Source organism: Larus michahellis, chromosome 1 (genome assembly GCF_964199755.1).
Source record: "Larus michahellis chromosome 1, bLarMic1.1, whole genome shotgun sequence".
In the NCBI taxonomy this organism is placed as follows: domain Eukaryota; kingdom Metazoa; phylum Chordata; class Aves; order Charadriiformes; family Laridae; genus Larus; species Larus michahellis.
Genome location: NC_133896.1, coordinates 58927227 through 58953081, shown reverse-complemented (window position 1 = coordinate 58953081; position 25855 = coordinate 58927227). Strand labels below are relative to the sequence as shown.

The window sequence follows — 25855 nt, the reverse complement described above, 5'->3', positions numbered from 1 at the left end:
GAGGAGAGAAAAAAAAAAGACTCTCATAAAAACTGTCACCCACAACAGCACGTTTCTATGGTAATACAGGACTGCTTTGGGTTGTTATGGTAACTAAACCTTTTAAAAGCAGTAGCATAAAACCAAAGCAAAAAAAATCACAAAAATGGAGCTTCATCACTGCTCTTCCCAATTTTACAAATCATTCTCAGCCTTCCTACCCCACACAAAGACTAGATTGGATGTTACGGTGATCAAAACTCTTTAGGAAGAAAACCACTTGGCTTCATGGCAATGGGTGCGCAGAGCCTTCTTACCCCTCTCTTAGAATCAAGGACTAAAAGCGCTGGTCCACAAGAAGAACTTTTGCACCGTAGAGCAAAACAAATAAAGAAGTGATAACAACGACAGCAGGACTAATTGCTGACTGCAGCCAAGTGTGGATGATATCTGCACTACCCATCTCGCAGGAGGGAGAGGGCAAAATTTCACTGAATTAAATGCTGGGTTAGGTCCTTAATGCTACTGAGTATTTCATTACTTCCTTGGCAAGTTTTTTCTTATAGTCAGATACAGAAATTTACTGTGATATAGGGCGGTTTTAGCTAATCTCAGATAGGTTTCAAGATAAAGAATCTTTACTAACTAGGGATGTGTTGCCACTTCTCCCTTTTCCTATTCTTTTTTTCCTGTATATTCACTCCTGCTTTCCGTCTCCACACTGTTTTCTCATTTGCTTACCAGTTATGTCCACTTCCTATTATTGTGTTTGAAAGAATTATATGATCATGAGAACGGAACTGACAGTGTGAAAACATCTTCTTCTAATTCTGCCGAGATGCCTCAAAACTCATACCCCAGCAGCGTGTCCCTTTGCTGCCCTGCTTATGCACTTCAGCCTTCATGCACGTCACACTGCTGAGGTCACCCAACTCTTTTTACTTGTGACCCATATCAGGGGTCTAGGGTTGAAAGGACAGCATATTTAAAGATTGCTCGTCCATCTTTTTTTAGTTAGCCTATAAAAGAAGTTGTAAGTTCAAAGCAGAAATGTTTATGTAAATCAGGGAATATAGGAACTAGACTTCTTTACTGATGTTAAGTCATCCTGTTCACTCCAATGTTTTATAGCGCTAGCTTATACCAGTTTATATATGCTCTCTCAGGATTTTAGGACACCAGTGTAACAATATTCAGATCATCATTTCTTAGTAGTATGGGAAAGTGCCTGAATGTCCAAATACTGTAAAAATTGGTGCCAATATGACTCTGAAGCAGGTTGGCAAAAAGCCTGTAGACAGCCCTACAGAATGCCACTTGGCACCTGCAATAATCGTATCCTGAAGCATGCAGGAAGGAAATACTATTACTGTCTATTAAACATAACATGTGCAGGAAGACATGGTAATACCATAAATTAATGAAGTTCATGAGATTCTGAGCCAGTTTTAGAGGCGATGTGCATTTCAGTAAGTTGCTGTGAGCATAAACTGGCAGACATTTTGTGTTGATGACAGAAGAGTGGTAGCATCGAGTGAGCCAAGGACAACTTTATGAGAAAAAGTATGATGGCTCACTTCACCGTAGGGCTTCTCTTGGTGTGTCAGAACAGCACTTATTTGACAGCTCTCCTAGTCCCTAAGCAGATAGAAAACAACACCATATCCCCAAACACGGACGTAAGTAGCTTCAGGGTCACTTAGTTGTGCCAGCAGTTAATGGCTCTCAAGAAGCTGTTCTGCTGGCATGTTCAGTCCCAGCTCTGCAATGAACCCCAGAATCATGAGAACCAGAAGCAGCTGACACAGGGCTCCTCTTATATCCAAGCAGGAAGAGCATCAGCTTAGATCTTGAGACCCTTTTAAGTATTCAGGCGGTGCAAAGGAAACATGAATTGGCCTGGTCTTCACCAGAAAATGTCGAATGTGCATCTCTTACTGACATGAACTTGTACACCATTTATGGTAGATATGAATTTTGCCTTTCAGGTCCAAATTGTTTTCAGGACCAGCCCTTGTGCAACGGAGGGTGTTACAGATCACCATACTTGACACTTAAGCCCAAATTATGAACTCCGTTGTGACTAAATGCAGGAAATAAAATAAAAATACTGAAAAGTTGTGGACACACTTGGTCCCTGAGTTCTACTTCATGTTTATCGATCACCTTTTGGTATATACCTGGAAGGGCTAGGACAAGAAACTTTTTGTTGTTAGCAGTGTCTCAAAACACAAAAAGGATTTACCTTGAGGAAGGAGTCAGAGGGAGAAAAGCTCCTTCGTTTAATTGAACTGCTTGGCCCATGCTGAATGCAAGCTAGACACTACTGCAAAGAACATGGAGAAGAGCAAGCTTGACATTTAAGTAAAACAAAGGAACTTGGGAGATGCACAGTGAAGCGGGCCATTACAGACATATCTAATTCTTTCTTTTAGCTTGAGGGTTAAAATAAGGGGTTCAAACACCTCTGATTCTCTAGATTGCTTGGAAAAAGGAAACCTGTGAGGTTTCTACTATTTCCACAAAATTGGACTGATTATTGATTTTGTTTACATGTCTAACTTTTAGTTCATGCAACTCTCCCCGGTTTTTGCTCGCGGTGCATTTGTACACAGCCTTAGTGCAGTTGTGTAATAAATTAGTATAATTTTGTACACTCTTTTCCCTCTTCCCTGGGAACAGGGAAGCAATACCATGCACTCACCCTGCTGATGGGACAATCATATCATCGGCCTCTGGGCAATACATTCTACCTTCCGGCTTGAGCCTGTGAAACAGATATTCCCTATGCCACTTTACCCAATGCAAATCCATGTGCTGCCAAGGACAGTATTACAGACTTAATTTGCAGCATGAAATCAAAAAGGTGAAACCTCGGACAAGAGCTTTGTAATTGGAAATGGGGCCTTAGGTCCTCAAAAATACGGATCACTAATGCAGAACAAGGTAGGCTCACAGAATATGCCTGGTTCAGAGAGGAAGGAACAGAATATCAAGTTATTACGATGCATGTCACAGAGAACTGTGAAAAGCATATGTGCTTGATAGATTGCACGTGATTAGAATGAGGGCTTTAGGCACGGAAACCTCTCTATTAAATATCATTCTTTCTTTAGTCCTAGTAATATAACTATCAAACCTCAGAGTAAACTTTATTTGTTAGGTGAATGACCCATGTGTCTCATCTGCTTGGCTTTTTCACACACGCAGAGGTGTGTGAATCATCATTACACATTATTAATTGGAATGATGGACAGGTTGCCACTCCCTCCGTGTTCACTGCCTGCTCACACACTTGTTCTGCTTTATTGTCACCTGCGTAATGCAGACTGACTGGCCAGAGTGATTAGTGCACAGATTTAATTTGTGTGCTCCGCTCAAGAAGACTGGCAGACATGCGGGTTTGAGGATTTTTTAGTCCTCTAAAAAAAATACAATTAATCAAGTTGTGAGTTGACAGGACAGGGGTACTGAATGTATCTGAGGGGGAGCATGTCTATAATTGCACAAGGTGAACAGATTGCAGGAGAAAATGATCAACCCCAAACATTTATTGGTGGACAGCAACTTCTGACTGAATTCCCCTTTTTAGTTGTGATCGGGGGTTATTATTTTCCTCCTCAGTTTGCTCCCACCCTCTGCTCTCATAGGTTTTCATTTCAGCACAGTCTACTGGCATCCCGCTCCCAGAAATGCACTCTTCCTCTGCCAAGAACAAATACGCAAAGCAGAAATGCTCCTTCGCCCAGTGTGTACATTCTGGGAGCTGGATTTTCTAGCTTCTGGAAAGTCACAGCTCCTGCCAGTCAAGGCAGATGGGGATGTGCACTTTGCTCCTCTGATGCCACACTCTGCCCAGATTTCTCTCACTAAATATTTGCAAGGCAATTTAAAGAGCTCTAGGTCCACTCTCCATGGTTGGAGTACTTGAGATTAATAGAATTAAAGTCTCTCTAAATCCTGAAGAAAGAGCTCAGGGGAGACAAAATCTGTTTTTTCTTTAACACCACGTGAGTCACAGAATGTTTAGTTTGGGTGTTTGATACATCACAGCATCTAAGCCAAAAAGACAGCTGTAGAATGAGTGGCAGGTTAACAAAGACTGGAGAAAAATAATGCAGAAAAAGCACAAAAGATTGATGTTGAGAAGGTAGAACAAAGTCTTCAAAATTTCAGTATTGCCAACAAGATTTTATTACAAATCTTGTAGTATGTGGTGGGTTTTTATTCTGAAAGCTCCAGTTGTGGAATCAAAAGATGACAAAAGAATATCAGCTTTCATTTTTAATTAAAACATTCCCAGCCCCCATGGGAAAAAGCTTGAAAACATGACCAAAGGGTATCCCTTGGAAATCAAAGTGGAAAAATAAAGAACTCAAATCTTTTCTTTTATTTTATTTTAGAATTTCCCCCCACCATGAGTTATACCCAATTTCTATGCACTGTTGGCCTTTCACCTCTAAATATTTCTGCCTGGTGGCAGAAACAGACAAAGAACCATTCAGCTAAAAAAGAACTATAGATGTTTTAGAAACTGCAGCCATTCTATTTTGGCAGCAATTCATAATCAGAATTTTCTGATTATGTCCCTTGTCACATTAAAACCCATAAACTAGAATGCGCACATGCTGATCTATATAATAAACTCTCTCCCCTGGATCTCATTTACTGAGGTCAACTTTCTTACATACCGCCTCCTCAATAAAGGAATACCATAGCAAAGCAAACTGCAATTAGGAGAAAAAAAAAAAGGGGAAAAAAAAAAAAAAAGAGCTTCCAGCCAGTCAGCTTATCTGGCAAGTGTGGAGAGACAGAAGTGTTTTTCCCTAGACCCACAGAATCAGTAAGTCTTTGCTTGATCCCCTCCTAATTAAAATCAGCAAAAATAACCTTCAACCACGGTTACAAACTTCTCTTTTTTTCCAAATATACTAAATCCTTACTTTCTTTGGCTCTTCGCCAAGATAAACTGTAATTCAGTGTTCACTCCCGTGGTTTCTCACATAGTTGATAACAACAGCATCGTGAGACAGAACGGCACAACACACCCCAACATTTCTATCACCTATAGCTAACAAATAGGATTCTTTATCAATGAAGCTTCAAGGCTTCTGCAGCAGAAAAGAAGAAAACACCACGATGTAACAATCGGGAACAGAAAATCTTAAGCAGATAGAGTCTCCACAGGGACCTTTTCAAAGAGAAAATGTATTTCATTTGTGGAATAACCCTAGAATGAGCTAGGTACTGTAGTCCAACCATTAAACACTTATACAAGTCTTTCAGAAACTAACAGATGTTCTTTTTATGAGCAAAGACAAGTGCCATTCGGCCTTTTTAGACACCTATAAAAATTCAGATAATTTTAACCCATTTTAATAGCTGCCTGACAATTTTATTAACGCACTCCGCTACAATGTGATCCTGTTTCCTTCACAAAAAGACTGACTTATATCATGGATTTTTACACACGCTAAGGTGCACGTTGCTAATGCTTTCCTCTTGATTAGTAAAAAAAGAAAACCTATTGTACTGACCAGAAGGAACAGAAAGATCTCTGCAGGATTTAACACAGTGTGTCAGCCCACAGAGATCCCATCTCAAAATGATGTGTGGAAGCTTTAATGATTTACTCAGTGTAAACTGACAGACTGAAGTACAAACCCTGCCCAGAATCAATTCTGTGGCTCAAACCCTGCCTTCAGCCATAGGTGACAATCAATTTTAAATTTTAATCTTGGCAACAACTGAATATTTTACATCATCACAAGAAGAGCATACCCATAAAAAGTACAGCCTTTGCAGAAGAAGAGCTGAGGTCTGACAGGTATAGTTTATTAAAATGGGGCTTCACTGATAGAGCCAAATTCAGGGAAATTTATACAGCACCTGCTGACTTTGCCTGACTCTCACCGGTGCCATCAGCATCTCACTTTCTGGCACACTAAATTCACACACAAATGAAATGTTATGCATGCATTTGATACTACAATCTTATGCATAATAGTTCTTGTAGGAATATCATTACTAAACCACCTACACAAGATGTTGAATTTTGTGATGGTTGTGATTTTTTTTGTTGTTTGTTTGCTCTTTTTCTGAAGAAGCTGCAAAAATAGCAAGAACCTAGATTGTTACCTCAGGCGTTCTGCAGAACAATATACCAAAGCAGCACATACTGAGTGTTTGCAAATTTTAAGTTTGGGATTGACTATGTGCCAGTCTTGCTTCAGCTGTGGGCACTTGATCCTGCACCAAAATCGCTGTTGACCTTTTCTGGTATTTATGATGTCGGTATGGATTTTTATCATTGTTTGAGCTCCTGACACAAAGCAAACAGCTTCTATAGCATGTTTTTATTCATGCAGAGTATGAATATGGGAATCTCAGTCTTCCTATCAAGCTTGCCATTTCTCTTTCTTGGATGCTTGGTTAATGGAGGTAGGTGATTCTGCCTCATTGCCTTCATCAGCTTTCCAAAGAAGAGTCACTTCCACAGATGTAACTGTAGAATATAAGCACTAATTTTAGCTTATATTCTCTGGATGACTTAATCTACAAGAGAGTTATTTGAAATACATTAGTTATGTACTATCCAGTCTCTATCGTTTAAAAGTACTTAAAATATTCATCATTATCAACTAGCTGGATTGTGAGACTTACACATAGCAGTAGGACATCACCGGTCAATATAGCCTCTGAGTTAGGACATACACTGAGAAATACTATAGTGCCCTTATATGTGGCACTCAACTTAATACAGAGTCGCCCAACACTGATCTCCACAGGGATTATTCAGGTTTCATTCGTGGGTCTCAGCTGTGACTCACACATAGTGATAGCCTAAAGGAACCAGGCAGACACAAGAATTGTCACCCGGCACTAGGTAAAGCACAAAGACTCTTCCTATGTAAAGGTACAGCACCCAGCACAAAGAGGCTGTGATCCCAACTGGAACTGCAACCTGTAACACAAATAATTACAATGACTGTAACAGTCAGGTCCCAACTAGCATTTACAATGAATGCTCTTGAGAATCCATATTTAACAAATAGTTGAAGTAAAAAGCTTGGAAAAAGAAACCCACATTTCAATACCAAGAGTCTGAGTGAGCAAGGATAGTAAAACAATTAGCTGATGTGGCCTTTAAAAGAACTTTAAGATCGATGGCAGAAAGCATAGCTTTGGACTGGTTCTTTTCTCAGAAGAATTCACACAATTTCTGCAATAAAAGCATATTGGTTACACTAATCCTTGCTGTCTGAAACACTTTGCAGCGCTTCATCCAAGAATGCATATGATCTACAGTCCTATTCTTCTGCCCTTAGGCTAGATTGCTTTCTCAAGTTTAGAACTGTCAAAATCTAGTGAAAGATGAATAGAAAACATAATCAGTGTCAACTGAGTCACAGAAAACATGTATGACAGGTTATCTTCACCAGACTGGCTGCAGACTCACACCTTTGAAGTCAATATTTTGGAGGTATACATCTGTCCTAGAGAAACAGACTGCTTATCTTTGGGACAGCAAAAAAGAATGAGGCTAAAGCAGAAATGTCCAAATCCTAGCGGAGTAGGAAAATCTTGAAATTTAAGTTACTGGTTCCCAAAGACATATTTATGCATAGAGACTGAAGCTTGCATATAAAAGGAATAATAATTATACAACCCACAGTAACCGCTAAGAGACATTTTTAAATGTTACATACTTGAGAGACACTGTCTCAAGCTACTGAAGAGAGGTGTGAATTTCTCCCAAAGCCTAAGGTTGCCACTTCAAAGAAGAGATTTTAAATAAAATCACGTATGTACAGCCCTAATTTGTGCACTCAGTTACAGAATAGTTGGATCATTTATTGTAAGGGCGTATGCAAAGAGCTTATCAGAAAAGGGCAGAAGAGCAATAATTTACAAAGGAATCCTACTCTCTTTTTTCCGTCTACAGAGCGAATGTAATAGTAGCTTTACCACCTAAAATATTAAGTCGCTATGTAAGGGTCTGATCTTTTCAGCAACTCTTAAGATGACAGGAAGAAGAACCTTTGCAGAACAAGGATACTGGGTTTTGCAGGTGCTGTTTAAAACATACTGTGGGCCTTTCTACACAGCAAATTGGACCTGGTTAAATTGCAAGACAATCCTAAATCTGAGTTTTTTCCAAGTGTGGTGTCCTAGAAAAAAAGAATCTGAGCTACTGGTCTCTCTTTGTCACTATTTATGTTGGGAAGAAAAGTCTTCCTGGGCACAGAAAGAACCGCAGACTCTAGGACCTTCTCTATCTTTATTTGTGTGGCTGTAAATTGGAAGACGCTGTGCTGAACTGTCTTATCAGTTGTCCTGCAGCAACCAGCAGAAGGAAGCTCTTGCCTTTTCTTTCTTCTATTTGCTGAAACAACATCCTGGTGCAAGCAGGTTTATAACGGCTACTTCTAGCAAAAAATTGGCTGTTTGAACATTTCTTTAAAGCTGCCCTCCAAGCTGGGGTTGGGTATAGTGTCAGGTTCCTTTGGAGAGTAGAACTTCCCTTCACAGGAGTTTTATTTCTCTTCTATTTAATTAATATTTCAACAAACACATTAGACTGTCCCAGAGAAATCTTCATAAACTTACTTGGGACTTCTGAGGGAGTAACAAGGGGATGAAAACATTAGTTTAAAACCGATCTTTTAGAGGAATATTTGGGGCTAATAACAAGAGACATCCTTTGAATCTTTTGTAATGCTGGCAAGAAAAAGACACTGAGGACAAACTGAGAATCACCGTATGATTTAAACCAATCTTTTACAAAGCAGTGAAAGAACAACAGTATCTTTCCAACTTGCCCTTGCTTTCCAGGATGATCCATTTCCATTGAGTATTTGCCTAATAGGACTGCGTCCTTTGATACATGCTAGAGAACAAGCTTGTCCTTGGAAACTTTCGTTTCCCTCTCCTCCACAACATTTAGGATCGCTACTTTGGGCATTCGTGCCTTTCAAAGCCCCCTCCCACCCTGCTTAACTCCTGGGGCTATGGGATTGTGCCATTAATTCTTTCTTTGTGCATGACCATCTGGGAGATAAGCAGATGTAGACACTGACCAATTTATTGTCAGGATTTAAAAATTGTGGAGAAGCAGGTGGTCAGCCGGAATTAAAAAGGGACCGGACAACTTACAAAATCATACATTTGGGAGTTGTGATACATATGTTATGACGGCTGGCAGTAGCACAGGAATTCTTTCTTCATGTCTAAGTTAGAGCTTTTCACAGCTCTAATCAGCTGAACAACATTGCCTAGGTGTATGGAGACTACCTTACACCAACTTTTTTACTTCTAGTAATTACCCTTCTCCATATTTCCATATTTTCTGTCTGTACTTTTTCCAATCTTAGGCCTGCCTCTGCTCCATATTCCTTTCTTGACAAGCTTCTTTATGCTTGGTTTCATTCCCCTCTAAAAAGCAAGGGACCTTCATTGAAACTATGGCAGAAAATATAAGCAAGGAGATGATCCCCCTAATTGTCTCAATTCAGATTTTGCCGATTTTGACCATGCAGTGCTTTATGCCCAAGTTCAGTTTATACACATTTCTTTACCTGCTTCATCATGCTAATACACCATATTGAGTAAAATATTACTATTAATGGGACAGTATCACACAGTGAGACAGTACAATAGCACCGCATTACTCCCTATGCATACATTTATGTAAATTATGGGTATCAAGGTATATGTTTATATGAAACTCAAGGTTCAGCGTAAGGAAAGGCTTAGTGAAGAGGTTTGAACAATACCTGAAGAGGATGAAATCTCTATCTTCCTTAACGAAGCAAGTGTGTGAATAGTTCAGTTAAGTATGTAGGTCATCGCTTCTGGCCTGCTAAAGGGACATCAGAATATCCAGAGAAGGGAAAGGAACGAAATGCAGTGAAAAGCAAGTACTAGCACCCATTCCTTCACCGTAGAGCTCAAGATAATAGCTCCTGCCAGTTTGCTGGGTACTGGGAAAGACAAAGAGGCCTTGTGTATTTCAGCATGGGATAAGTACCGTAAATGCGCTCTTTTTTTTCCTGTCACCTTTCTAACATAGTGGTTTATTTTGGCTTCTGTAAATAAATGGACCCATTTGCTTAGGCTGACTTTGCTTGAGGTGATTTTAAGAGAGCTGATGATATGCATCAAGGCTACACTTTTATGGGGCTGTAAACCTTCAAACCAGGATACAGCAATGCCTCTGCACATACCAGCACTCCAATATATATTCTAAGGGCAAGAGAAGAACAATAGATCACATCTCTGACTCTGAAAAGCTGGCAACACTGGAGCCTGGGACAATTAAATGGTTTTAGCAGTGTGTTAGCCAGGAAAGTACTCTGGTTTGTGACAGGACAGTGGGGAACTTTTTAATGATCATCTCCTCACACGGTAACTCTGAAAGTGTCCTTTCTTTGTCAAACTATCAAGGAGGTTTTCAAGGAACTGTGGAAAATAGATAGAAGTAGAGAAAACTACTTTAGGTGGATACTTCAAATCCAGAATCCTTTATCAACTCATTAAGAGGAACAAGCAGTAACTCATTTCTATTCACATGTAGAAATTTGCCCCCTTCATGCTCCTCCTCCGTCCAAATATGATGCTAACTTCATTTATTGTCAGTGGAAAAGTTATACCGAAAGTAATAATTAGGTTTTATTAATAAAAAGTAATATAAAACAAGTTCTTCCAACTATTGAATACCAACAGGTGCCTGAATGGTAGGTCACGACAGCATCCTCATAATTCTTTATCATCTACTGTAGTGTCAAGATCTCACCTTTCCCAAATAATTCGACGAATAAAACAAACTACATAGATAATCAGTGCTGTCAATCATTCTATATGGAACATTGTTGAGGAAAGAGCTCACAAATAGAACAATTATATTCAAACACCAAAGAATGAAAGAGTGAAAACATTTAACAAATCTCAGATAGCTCTTTTACCCCCATTGTACTGTTTGCTTTACCGTTCTCCCTCCCCACAAATAAAGACAGTAAAAAAATCATTAGAATACCTTTGAACTTGTGAAAGACGGCCCATAGCTCAGCAATGTCAGTGGCAAATGTTATGTCTGTGTCGAGGACAATGACTCGCTCAAGATTGGAAGGTAGAGTCTTAGTCAGAACCAACTTCATCAGCCCGTAAATCCCAGAGTAGTGTTTGTTGGGGATCCAAGACACTTCCGACTGACAGGAGATGGGAAGTGGGAAAGAGGAAGAAAAAAAAAAAATCTTCATTAGAGAGAGAAACTCTTCCTGACACTAATTTCTTATAGTAGTGTAAGATCTCTGAGTACCAGCAATACAACACCATAAAATGCCAGGTGGAAACAGTCATCTAAAATCCTGCTTTAAAATTAACTTCAGAAGCTCTGAAATTTGCAAAGTTTCTGAAAGCTTGAAAAAAAAATTCTTTGAGGTAACCGCTTTACACAATATAATTAAAATTAGTTAAGCCTTTCCAACTTGGTACAATCCACTCTGAGACATCCATGTATCCTGATAAAATTGAAATATATTTTTAATCCAAAACTTCAGGTGTACTGCAGATTGCTTTCATTTTCAAATAAAACAAAATCTTTTGTGTTTGCCATTCCTGGAATTTTCTGACTCTGAAGTAGAAATAACAAACATAATTTTTTTCCTCTTATTTCTTATGGATTTGAAGGTCAGAATTGCAAAAGGCCAGTCATTGGGAACAATGGGCCAAAAAATTGCAAAAAATTTGTTTCTTAGAAACTGAAATTTTCCTGAAGCCTTACATCTTTAGCTTAAAAGGAGTGACATCACAGACATGCCCAAAAGTGGAGAAAGTGGGAGAACATTTTTTAGCGACAATTCTTTTGTTTGTTATATATTGAAGAGCAAACCCAAACATTTACATTTCTTCAGTAAGGGCTAACCAAAACGTTTCTACAGCTTCTAAAATATGTTGGGAGACAAAACTCAATATTTCATTGTGCTACTGGCACTAGCATGTCCCATGTGCTACGTTTCATTTTTTTTTTATGTGAGACTCAAGTCCTCAAATATCAAAAGTCACTGCTGAAAGTGGGATACAGAAGTTTTCAAAAAATTCCTATTGCCCTCTTTGAAACTCCTCTTGTTTAATGCTTTAAAGGGCATGCACTACAATCCCCAGATTTTAAGTTTTCCCCTAAGCTATGCTCCCATTAACTTCAATTAGTATTTTGTCTATCAGGGACCTCAGTGAGACAGATTTCAGGATTTGGCATGGCATGTTATACTTCGGAGAAAGTAGGCAGAAACTAAGTGCGTTCATAAAACTGAGAATATTTATTCTGTTGTTTAACTGTCTCATATCTATTCACCAACATTGTAAAGTTTATTAGGTGAAACAGCTTTTGCACAGAAGAGCTCATTTCCTCCAAAATCCTTCAAGAAAAGCTTCCTATAATAGAATGGGTTCCTAAACTTTAGTTGGAAGTTGGAAGAGTGGCTGAAGAAAGGCTAATAATAGCTGCTTAGACTGCATTTCTTTTTGAATACAAAGGTACAAGGCCTCTGCCAATGTCAGCTGACCTGCTCTTTTCCCTTTAAAATGGCACAAAATTTTCTCCTGTATTCTCAGGGTTCCTGTACCAGTACAGAGCTTTCCCTCACTGCTAAGTTCCTTAAAAAGACTGAGGGTACTAGAGCAAACCTCTAAGGAGAAAGGTGGGAAAAGCAGGTTATCTTAAAACAAACCCAAAACAGAAAGGGCAAACTGAAGTGTGAAGGGTTTTTTGTTGTTTGGGTTTTTTTTTTAAGGTATCTCATCCTGACAATCCATTTGTACGTTCCCTTGTCTGTGAATATAATTCATACGTAATCACTTGCCTATAAAATCTGGCTGGCATTGTCACCTACACACGTATATGTATTATGTACTTGTGCTTTCTATAGCATTTGCACTGTATAATGCCAGAAGGAGCACAAGCAAAGAATTCTAGGACACTGGTATGGACACTATGAAAGAAATTAGAGAGTGAAGTAATACACAGTGTGGTTTAATTTATGAGTCTAAAGAGGCATCATTCTTTTTTCATTCTTTCTTGCTTGATCTCTCTGTAATTTGTGTAGTGTTTAAAAGAGAAATCTAGTTTCTGTCTCCCAGATATATGCCAATATTAAGACTCTAGTTATATAAAAATGAACCTCAATGTCCCCCACAAATGTTTTTTGTGTGTGTAAGAGAGATAATTTCAAATCCACACCCTCAAAGCCCTAGTTACTTGTGGTCCTAGCTCTCTCCACGTGATGACCCTAGGAACGTACCATCATATCAACACGTCAGCAAAGCAGTATTTACCCTGCTTCCCCAAACTCTGTGTTATCATTCTGAATCTGCCACTTGACATCCTTGTGCTAGAGCAGCCACAGAGATCAGCTCTCTAGTCATACTGACATGGTAAGAGTTAAAGTAATTTTACAAGACTTAAACTTGCTTTTATTATTACCCATCCCTATGTTATTCATTTTGGATGGCATGTCCTTCATTTAATTAGTCCAAATGCAATATTGCTCCAGAATAACTACTAACATACTTATGCAATAAGGGGTTCAGATGTTGCATGGATAGCCTGAGACAAGCAGGGAAGATAAAAGGTGCCTGGAAAAGTAAGAGTCACCTTCAAGGAGCCATTACTTTCTTTGCTCTCAGGATCCCCAATATCTAACACCACTGCTGCGTATCACTGCAGAGAGGAGATCCTTGCCTGGCTGTTCCTTCCGATCTGGCACACCGAAGCCAAAAGCCTGCCATCCTGAAGCCTGGTGTCTGAAAGACCACTACTGAAAATTAAAGTAGTAGTCCCTATTCCAAATGGTCCATCACAGCTGGCTAGCGTGTGTTTGATTTGAGCGTATGTTGAAGCTTGAACTGTTAATCTGAAGCTTTCTCTCCTCTGATGCAGTGATGACCGAGACCTAAACAGGGGTCCTAATTAGTCCCCAGCATAATTTCTTCACAGCTTTGCTATTCGTGACCAATGTAACCATTCCAAAGTCATGCCAAGGAAAACTCCTTACGCTACACAACAGCACTGTGAAGACACACTCCCTCTATATAGAGACTCAATCTCTCTATTGCAGATAGTCTTACTAAAAGAAATAGAAGAACACTATGGTTGAATAGGTGCTTAGTAGTTAAGAAACGCCAGTTTGAGATAATTATGGTGGCCTCAGCACAAACTCTTGCAAAATTCTGCAACCTCCAAGCTGCCTACTTTGATATAACTGGTAACATTTAGCCATTTCATTTATCTAAATACTGTCTAAATATTTTCTGTAAGTCTCAATACATTTTTTTCTCTAGCATAGTTAAAATGGCCCATATATGGAACGTCTGTGAATCATTTGATTTACAAGCTAGAGCAGAGTTGCCTTCAGAGAACAAATATTCCTAGAAGATATGGCAGGAAGAGAAAAAAATAGAGTTAGTAAAAGAGGAAAGTGAAACAAAATAGTGTGACATACTTTGCCATTTGTCTAATACTCCATTCAGCAGAAATAGCACACCTCAGATCTCTAGCTCTCAAGATCTGGATTTTTGTTCATGAGAGGAGAGTAAAGAAAGGCATTTAGCTATTGCTGACAGATTCTTTTAAGTAAGCTAAGTGAAATAATACCTTCTCACTAAAGATCTTTCACCAGAACCTTCTTTATTCTTCCCATAATTGAAGACTGAAAATGCGCTAAATTATCTAAATTATTTGGTGCTTCTGGCTATGAATATAGAAATTACGTGCCCATGAGTCCACACGCTGTACACAACTGATCACTCTGGTAAATGCCAGAGAAGTGGGAGCAAGAGTCTCCATGTCCAGTGATATTTTACCAGAGAGTTGTCTTCCTGACTATGCTCTGACTACCTCTGGGAAAGGCTGTGGCTGTACACAGCCTAACTCAGCTTTCTCACGGTTCCTACCACTGTATAAAGGTTCACCAGCGTTAGCAGAAGTCCACCTTTTAAGAAGAAAAGTCTAATACAGACATACAGCTTAAAATCAAGCTTCCCTGTTTCTATGATGGAGAGAAGGAAAAACAGTGGCACCTTCTCTGTTTGTGAATGAATTGCATAGTGACTATTTCCCCAAGTCGTTAGGTATTTCTACTCTTAAAAACACTTGAGTCTGTTTCCCACACATTGAGATCAAAAAGCACAACTCTTCTCCCAAGTCATCACAAATACATTCAGCCAGACTTCTACTCTTATACTATACTTCTTTAGGGAATTGTAGCGATTATTTTTCTTCCCTAAGTAGTCTACTCCCCCCTCCCTCCAAACAGGGGATGGGGGGAAATTTGCCCAGCTGAATACTGATTGCTCTGTAGCTGTGAGTGAAATCTGTATATGGGCAGGTATCTTGAGCCTCTTTAAAAGGGATGGACATTGATCTTGTAGACTTAGCAGAGAGCAAAATGAAACACGAAAAAAACCATGAACAGAATGACAGCGGGAACAGTGACCAACAGGAAAGGACACATTGGTGGCCCATGTTCAGCCTGGTTTCCACCAGGACCACCAGGTCCTTTTCTGCCAAGCTGCTCTCCAGCTGTGTGGCCCCAAGCATATACTGGTGCACGGGTTAGTTCCCAGGTGCAAGACTTAGCACTTCTCCTTGTTGAACTTCACGAGGTTCCTGTCAGACCCTCTTGCCTGTTAAATAGTATTTTTTCCATTTTCTTAACAGAGTTCCTCACTGTCCCACAGAATATATAGCACTGTAGCACCCCCCGAGCTACAGAAAGTGCTTCCTGTTCAGCATGGTAAGATGAGGGAAGTTTGGCTGATGAAGTGTTTTCCCTGTCCTTAAACACTTTACACTGGAAAAATGCAACCTTCAATACTGTATTGATTTTCTCACTACATTCACTGCATCTTCCTAGATATGCTTGGAGAAAAAAAATCAATCATAATAATCCTCACCTATGACATGATATCCCCATCCCCAGTCCAAATAAAAGACACCCTTTCTGCTCAGCTGACTTCGCAAAAGCACCGCTAAGGCCAGTATTTTGCAAGAGCCTGAAGATCAGACTGGCTGGGTTGATGCACCAGGCTGAGAAACAGCAAGCCTGGATGCAGAAGGTGCCACTTGCATGCACCCCTCTCAGAGGTGGGATAATAAATGGCATCAGATAGACCCAGATCCCATTGCCACCCAGACTTAATGGCTGCAGATTCACTGCGGTGGGGAAACAGCCAGCAGCAAATAGCAGGAGTCAGAAATCAGAAAAGGCTGGGGGAAAGTTGAAAAGGCAGTCTGTAAGTAATTCCGTTCCCCCAGAGCTTTCATGGCAGGTTTTGCTATTGAAAATATCAGGTATCTAGAATATACTGATTGAAATAAAGAGAAATGTGAATTAAGCTTTCTAATGAATGACTTGATGGAAACCTGGATTCCCAAAAGTATTCAGCATCTACTTGCATCTATGTTGTCAACTTCAACATAGGCACTGTCTTCCTGAAGATTATATCACTCAGGTGATAAACAAATTTCAGATCTTAAAAAAAGGCAACAAAAAAAAACCCAAACAAAAAAAGCAAAACAACCCAAAACTTCCAGGTCACAGTACAATCAAAAAGAGTGGTTTGGATCTGCACAAATTGTATCTGAATCGTTCTGAATTGTACCTGACACTGATCTGAAACCCAGTGCAATCTACATGGTGCAAGAACTTGCAGCTGGAGGGATCTCTGTCAAGGAAGACCATCCAAACACTTTGGCAGCTGCTGGCTTCAGGCAGCCCTTACAAATGGCCCAGGCATGGGAAACAGCCCTGGAAATTCTGACGTGTGAATTAGATAACAATAAAAATTATTATTTCCTCAGATTGGATGAATAACTTCCTAGATGCAGTTGATAACTTGTTTTCACAGCTTTTTAATTACTTGTTTAGTGCTCTGCTGCTTCTATGAACACTAGAAGTAGCAAGGTAATATTTTTTTAAAATCATGTGACCTTTATGTAAGACAAAGCTAGTAGAACTGGGGTTTTCATGTCGCTTCTAAACTGGAGGAAAATACTGTCACCATTTTAATGACAATCACATTACCAAGCTTTTCTGCAACATAAAGCATAAAAAGAGGGAGAAAACAATATTGTATTGCTAGCACAGGACAGGAACTTTTCTTGATGCACAGTTTTTCTCATCACTGTTTTTCAATTTCACACAGGCAGAACTTCATCCTCCTGTGAATTTTTGTCATACCTTTTCTCACATTCATGAAAATTCAGTCACAATTCCAGCAACTCTAGCACAGATCAGAGTTATTTTCAGGATAATCTTTCCCATCTCACATTGACCATATCTCACAATATCTAAAGTCTTTTTAGGGACATCTAGCTGATCCCCTTTCTCACTCTCTTGCTTCCAAGAGAGAAAAATTAACATCTTGTTTCTGAGATTGGGTTAACTGAATCATTGAGAAAGGAGAGGGGAACAGCAGGTTAACGTTTAAATATGTATAACATTCCTGCCTGTCTTTAGCACCCTGTATTTCTTTTTTGCAGATAATAATAAAAAAAAAAAAGAATCAAAAGAGAGAGAGACCAATTCTGAGTAATTCTGAGTGACCAAAGAGCCTGGGAGGAAGAAGGTGACTGTTACCTGTAATAGTTTCTTCAGGAGGAATGCCAAAAGGAATCTCCTTGCATCTCACCTTCGGAAAATCACTGCCTTTGCTCCACCCTTGTCAGATATCCAGCAAACATTAACAGAAGAGCCTTATTTAAACGAAAATAGACTCTTCTGTTAATGTTTGCTGGATAACTTGTAACTTCAACCTTGAATTTAATTTTTTCCTGGGTGATTCACAGACTTGGATTATACTGATATTCCCCCCCATAACAGGTCCTTACTATTTATATGAATGGTTGTCAAGGAAACCAGGAATCCAGCAAAGCTGGGGAACTTTTCTAGATTCAGAATTTCTGGTGCCTGAGTACTTAAAAAAAATAATAATAATAATTCACACTGAGAAACAACTGTAAGGAGATGGGAATTTATACATTTTTTGCTAAAATTATATTTCAGCTGGCCTTTGCTGCTGTTGTTCTTACTCATCATTGAAGCACTGGTGACTTTAATAGAATTCTGCCTCATCTCTTGCTTTATGAACAGATGATATCTTCCACACATACATGCAACAAGTCTGGGTACAAATTGCAGCGAGCAAAAAGGTTGAGATAGAAATGGATGATTATCTGAACCTCTGGGTCCTGGATAATGTAGAGCAAATGCAGAAACCATGGAGCAAGCCACAACTGGAAAGGAAGATTAGATATTAAAAAGGCAGAACAAACAAAATCAGCATCAGCATACAGCAAAGGAGAATAACTGCAAATTAATTCTACTCTCTGTAGCAAAGTCTGTAACATAGTCTGACTGATGCTGATGCTTGTTTTTCTTTTTTTCCCCCTTCTTTCTTTCCAAATCTCTCACCAATACACACATATACACAAAGGGCAGACAAGTGGGAAAAACCTGATTTAAGAATGCTTCTTCAAAACAACTTCCTTAATAACAAAATTAACTGAGGGTGCCAAGAGTTAAGCCGTGCTCCGTGATTGGAACCAATGTGCTTTATACGGATGAAACTGCAGACTGTTATATAAAGTTGTTTTGTTTTTTTTTCTCTGCCATTTAGGTAACAGGATATTCAGCCATACAGCTTCTTCAGAAAGGAAATGACCAAATTCACCTCCTGAGATCTTTGAGGATTATCTCCCTCCTTTTAGGTCTTTGGCTGGCTTTCCTCCACAAGGTTTCCGTTCCTCCCCCCTTCCTTAGCCCCACCAAACTCAAATGGTCAGTTTCTGTTTCAGTCCAAGTTCTTTTCTTTACTCTCATCTGAGACATTCTTAATTTTCTCCAGTGTTTCTTGATATCTCCAAAATGCAGAATGCCCTCTTTTGTTTCTCGCTATTCATTTGTGCAAGAAGAGAAAAGCCTGGCCAGTCCCAGTTACTGCTGTTTCTTGTTCCTTTGGGGCCTTTGGCCTCAACGCCAGCAGTTTTTTCAGTGTGTGAGTCAAGGGTGGAGGACCTACAAGAGTCAGAGCATCCTGAGAGAGGTCAGTGAGAATAAACCAAACACCAGCCCCCCAGTTCTACCTCTCCAGCAGAGGCAAAAGTGCAAGTCTTCCCTAGAAGATAAGATAAGGACTTTTTTTTTTAAATTCCTGTCAGTGAATAAGTGAAAAGAGGGACACAAGCTGGACTAGATAAAATGGCAGGAAGCCAGAGCTTTCTGCTGAAAGCTGACTGACAGGTAGGTCTGGCTAGAATTTGGCCAGTGGTCAAAAGCAGCTCATGGGTGCCCTTCTCACTTGACCTGTATGGAAAGATAAGAAAGATCAATTGCATGCTTTAATTGCTAGTGAACTCAATCAACAAGCTCTTTGTACTAATCCATCAGGGAAGTTACAAATCCATGAAAATATTATCATTGCCAGCTTTTTAATTTTAGTAACTATGCAAATACATGCACATTAGCTGCAGCCATTATATTTTCTGGCAAATTTCCATGCAGCTCTTAGGGTCAAAGTCCAGAGGCATCCAATCTGTATTTTGCACAATGTCAGGGTATTAAACAGGTGTCATCAAGACGCGCTGTCCAGAATAAAAAACAACACCATCTCCTGCATAAACACGTGTTATGTTGGATAGACAAGAGCCTCAGCTCAGTGACAAAAATGTATCTGAAGTGCGATTCTTTTTTTCCCTACCGGATTTTATGCAAGAGTCCTTTTTTTAAGGATGATGAAAGAAGGTAGCAGAACACTTACAGTGGCTATTATTAACCAAGTAATGCCTGGCAGGAGACTGCAGGTCTAAAATATTAGTTGTCATGTTCAAAAAAAATCCCCAACTAAAACCCAAAAATGTTGAATGAAGGACTTCTCACCCTTTTACAACTGAAAGATCTATTCCTGTTTGTATCCAATACAAAACAGAACAGAATTAACTTCAATGCAACAGCCAGGGTTGCAGAGAAGATGATTTGTGGAAAGGATGTGGGAATGCAGCTTCCACCAGAACTCTGACATCCTAATATAAAGTCAAAACATAGCAAATACAGACAGGAAAAAAGGATTCATTCTTCTATTCAGAAGGAAATCACTAGCTACTATCGGGCATCTCACCAGTAAAATCACCTCTCTCCAGACCTGAACATTTACTGTTTCTACCTTCAGAACAAGAACTGTGAAACTTCAACAGCTGAAAATGCTGCACCAAGAAAGAGGCCATTAATGGGTGGAACACACATCCAGCTGGTGGAATAAATGCCATATCACATACTATTAGTTCTCCTGTTTTCAGCAAAAGCAGAGAATTTGCAGGAAAACAAATCATCCTCCATCCTGCACGGTTGGAGGCCAGGTGAGTGGGAACTTCTTATATTGCAATTATTACTTCAAGAGAACAAAAATTACATGAAGCAGTCTTCTTTTCTCCAATGGTAAGTATTATAATAGATCAAAACTCCTGGAGATGAAAAGCTCCAGGAATACATCTGGGATAAAAAGGATAATAAAGGATAAAATATATTATAATTATGAACAAGCAATACTAACAATAACCTAGTATAAGAAGCACTGAATGCAACGGGGGGGGGGGGGGGGAAGTATTACTTTTTTGTTACTAGAAAGAGAAAAGTTGTCTCTCAAACAATGCAGCACTAACTAGAGAAACAATCTGAAGAAAATAAAGACATTATTGGGAAAGCTGGGCTCCTCCAAAGCAAGAAATATTGAGCTTGATGTTCCTGACACCAGTCTAGCTTCTCGTCTAGGTTCTGGTTAAATATTGGTCAAATACTTCAGATAACAGTGAATTTGCATGAGTGGTGTTTAAAGGAAGTGTCCATGTAGCAGGCATGTACCTCTTACACTTCTTGAACCTTTTGGTGTGAGGGCTAAGGCCACCGGTGTCACCCTAATTCCATGTAATCTTGTATTTTCACCCTAAGGACCATCAGATAAAAATGGAGTCAGAAAGACAGGTGAAGACAGACCTTAAATGGCTGATGAATACAGCTGGAACTATTTTATAAAGGCTTTCAACTGTATCAGCTAAAAACTGTGGAATCCATTCAACTGTGAACGGGGTCAAACCTGAAGTAATGGAACAGTATATGGGAAAATTATCAGGGGATCGAAACACTGCTGAGTTTTCATCTTTGCTGCTGAAAGGGTGAGACATAGACACCATCATCTTACCCTCAAAAAATGAAACTTTTGCAGGATTAAGTCAGTTTGATCTGAAAAGTGATATCTCCACCAATAGAAATGAAATTTCACAATTTAGAAATTCAAATGTTCTCATATCAAGCAGACTCAAGAAGAGGTACCATCAGTGTCATCAAATTAATAACCTTATTATATATCTCCCCTTTGAAGCAGGTACTCAAACTCCAAATCAGCCTGAATGCCCTTACCCAGGAGGCTGAGATGATCTCAGAAGACCTATGAGAAGCGTGACTTCATTTCACTGTGTGCTCGTGCTCAGGCAGACGCACAGCACAGCTTGTGAAAAGTACTGTGAAAAAGTGTCACACAAAGAGGCGTGCCCTGGTAAGACGAATACCATTTTTCACCACAATAATGACCACTTCAGCCCTAGTCCTTCCAAATACTTTCTGCCCACACTGCCTGCTGGAGTGCTCCGTGGGAAGAAACTCACATCTGAACTACCATGCAACACTACCCTGAATTTCAGTTGCTTCTTAGAAACAAGCAATGCCAAGTACTTCACAAATGATGGATTCTAACAATTCCAGCTCCCTGGTGGTCAATCAAGGATATTTTTGGAGTCCTTCCAGCCTGCTGTCTTTTTTCAGCTTATCAATCAGACATGGAAATATATACACTTCAGTTCTTTGTAAATCTAAAAGCAAAAACTAAACATTTTTTTAAAATGCTCACATCAATACCAATCCTGAATAGGAATGCCTTGAACAGTCACTGCTGTTTTTCTATCAGAAATCAAATGCCCTATGACAAGGAGGTATCTTTATGAGCAAACGAAAAGCCATTAAGGTCTAAGACCGTAGTCATTATACGTTCTTTGCAGCTTCTTATCTGTTAGTACCAAGAAATTGTGCTGGAACACAGGATGACCATTAACTCTTCCCAGCAAGTACAGGGGATATACAACCTATACCCCTTATGCAGATCAAAGTGTTAAATAATTTCTATATGTCCAGCGTTAGGACAGCAAAATGCTTTAATTTCTCACAGATGGATTATAAAGTTCTGAGAAAGCTGTTGCTGTAATGGGCACATAATGCTGTAAATAGAACAAACAATAGCTGCAGCAGTCAGTTTGAGGCACTGCGTGTTTTTAACTTCTTTTTTTTTTTCCAGGGCACACTGGATAATTTTTGTCAAACTGAATAATTTCTGGAAAATCTCATGTGCAGTAATTCATCTTTTTCTCATTCTCTGCTAAAATAGCCTGCCCTGGAGATGCAGCACACGTTGCTGCAATAAGAGTGATGTTTAAGAAGCTGAATGCCAAGCAGGAATCCTTGCTATTCAAATGTCAGAGTCAGCTACTACGATACAAATGTGGGTGATGGCACTGGAAGGGAGTTGGCTCCTTATTTCTCACTTCACATATGTTACAAAGAACAGCTACCCTGGCTTCCTGGCGGAGGTAGTACATAGTGACTGTGCTGCTTTTCCTTAGCATCAAGAAAAAGGTGGAGCTACAGAGAAGCCCACAACAGTTAGAGGTAGGTTATAAAATTAAGAAAGAACTCCCATGTTTCTAAAGCACCAGCAACAGTGGAAGGGGTTTATAAAGGCAGACATGAGGATTTATTTTGGAATAGCCAGTTGTGCAGTAGAAGCACTGCACAATATAGCTCAGTGGGTGGACTGGGACCCTTGGAAAGAGGCCCAGGAAACGCTCCACCTTCTTTCATCACATTGGGCTTCACCCCAGTATACCAAATTCTTACAGTTCCAAATCTCAAATTAACCGACAACACTTGTAAATCCAAGGAAAAATGACACAAAAATCTGCAAAATGCCATTCCACTTTTCGTATCTTGCCTCCCTCCACAGACAAAGTCAGAGGTGAGGCTGCTCCTGAAAGCTAGATGTCACTAAGCAGATGACAACAGCTGGAAGTCAGTAGCGGCACCATGACTCCCATCCTCATGACCAGTTTCTGACCTGCCTCACCAATTTCTACATCACTTCTTTCATCACTGCCTGTTTTGAATAGGCAGAATTTAAGACCCAGTGTGATTTTACACAAAATTACTTTTTTCATATTCTCGGCCTGAATAATAACGGAAAACACATCTATTTTTAATTTGTAATGTTGCATGGATTTTTTTTTCTGCAGAAGAGGGACAGGGAGGGCAGAGGAAGTACTACTTAGGCTACTCAGTCTGCATGGATAGATTCTGACCACTTCACAAAGGTTCCACTGTGCTGGGGAGTTTGAATTGCTATCTGTTTCTTGGTGGATACTCATTTCCTCCCAAGCAGGCTGAAGGAAAATATCTTGGCTTACAAAACCTGGTCTGTTAATGTCCAGTCATCTGTACTGAAAACCATGGATAAAAGACCCTGTTCTTAGCATGGTAGCATTGTGTCACAACCACAAGTATATTTTATCACCTGAGACTTCACGTCTCTAGTATGCATTATGTTCATTGGCAAATACACAAAATCTCAATTATAATGTGGGAATTCAAGTCTAAAACTAAGCCGTGCAAGTTATGAAAATCTGTACAATGCTTTGATTATAGACTTTGGTTTTCAAAATCTTAAATTTGCGTTAGAAAAAAATAATCATTCTTTAAAAGAGAAAGGAAAAGGGCAGGAAGAAACAGCAGTCTATGCCTATTATTTCACTGACGTTCAGTAGGCCAGTTTATAGAAAGACAAAAGGCTGGTGAAATGAAGGAGCATCACAAGCCCACCGTAACATGTGACAGTATTTGACCAAAACCGCAGTGCTGTAGAAACACTTTAATTGAATACTTACCACTGCGTAAATGAATGTAAACATAAACAGATGCTGTGTTTCACATCCTGTATTGCATTAATAGCAATTAGATCTTGCATATGAAGTGGAAAAGAAAGGAAGGAAAGTAATGTGTGTCTGCTTTATAACTTTGTGTGTCTGCCTCTGAGGCACAGAGTGAACTAGTTCATAAATAAACAATCACGCACTGCCCTTGAACAATATATAACCTGCATGCAGTGCAATGCAAATATAGTCTAACTGTTATAATCCATCATAGATAGTAGCCAGTCATTAGTCCTGGGAAAATAAATTGTAATGGACGGATGCTTCTGCGACATCCAGTGGAACTGCTTGACTAGGAAGATGGTGGAACACAGGAAAATGCTGGGCAGTTTTGTTTTTCAAGGCTTTATCAACACTGCTGTCACTGTTACCCTCTGCAGTTGATGTGACCAACACTAAGCTGATAATCTGTTCATCAAATATCATTTCACATCTTCCCAACTGTCAATCAGCTTCCTCCCTCCCGCGTTCAGCAGGTGGTATCTGCAGTTCTGTTGGAAGTATCTGTTTGAAGATGGTTCCAAAATTGGTATATGCCACTGTATGACACATAGAGCTCCATCAATGCTACCATTCATTGGAAAAGCTTCCACTGGCAGCAAAAAAATTCATGGCATTTGATTTGCTTTTGGTGTCGTTCCTTGCACAGACAGTTACAAACAAGCATACGTTAAAAAAGCTAATATTATTGGGATATCAGCTTAGGCTAACTCTTGCATGGACAATACAATTTGTCAAACAGGACACTCGGCTGCTGTCTAGATGGTGAAGAGAGTCTCCATGGTAAGGGCCCTTGCAGAGACATCTTAGTTGGATTGTGTGAGACTCCCTAAAACATGGTTCTGTCCAATTTTTATAATCCATCTGGCCTGTGGTCCTACATGACCACTGCAGGACATGCATAATCCATCACTATAGATTATTTTAACCTACATACAAAACATTTTTTGACTATCTTAAGTAGTATAGAAGACTATCCTACATGATCATTTCTACATATGTAGGAACTATTTCTATTGATTGTCTTACCCTTGCACAAGTGATTAATTTTGCAGCAGGAACTGTCTGGAAATTTCTGGGACAACAAGATTCTCCACCCAGGATGTTAATCAACACATTTAAGCATACAAATTGGTCTAGGCACTGCAGGGACTGCCTAAGAAATCTCAAGAACTGTCTGAAATTCCCACTGTGAGAGCTCCTGTAACAATCTGTCAAATACTTCTTGTGCAGATGGCCAGCAGTACAGTCAATCACTTCGTTTCAATTTTGTCTGCTGTCTCAGCCCCTTTCCTCGTCTATGCAGATGACTAGCCTGGGAGTTCCTGGACCACCCTGGGAATTAGTAACTTAAGTGCATTGGGAGCACGCACAAGCACATCTCTGAGACCCAGCTACACTACAATTATAATTAAAAAATTAAACTTGATTTTCCTGCTTAAATCTCATAGCCCATGCCCATCTATCTGACCAAATGATGTCAATGTCTGACCTAGTGAACTGCCTTCACAGTTCAGATGGAAGTGGTTAAGGAGTGACTCATCTCTTGCTTAAGTAAATGCCTAAAGTTAAGTAATATATATGCCATGCCTTATGCCAGCTTGGTTTTTCTCTCTGGATCACAGAGATTTTGACTAAATGTGCAGACTACATCAACATTTTGGATATGAAATCACCTAAGGCAGCACTGGCAGTGAGATTTGTGGTCTGTTGTTTCATGGAAGAGTAAAAGCTGGAATATTGTTCATATATGCAGCAAAGTATGAAGCTTTTCACGCTTCACTTTCAGGTCAAATG

General features: G+C 39.6%; 1 protein-coding gene across 4 annotated transcripts in view; it reads right to left on the bottom strand.

Moving 5' to 3' along the window:
* Positions 1-25855, bottom strand: part of LARGE1 (LARGE xylosyl- and glucuronyltransferase 1) — a 282679-nt gene that overhangs the window by 96692 nt on the left and 160132 nt on the right. For all 4 annotated transcript variants that reach the window (XM_074580461.1, XM_074580471.1, XM_074580481.1 and 1 more), the window contains one exon: positions 11015-11186. In XM_074580461.1, coding sequence (XP_074436562.1) covers positions 11015-11186 — 172 coding nt within the window. The remainder of the gene's footprint in view (positions 1-11014; positions 11187-25855) is intronic.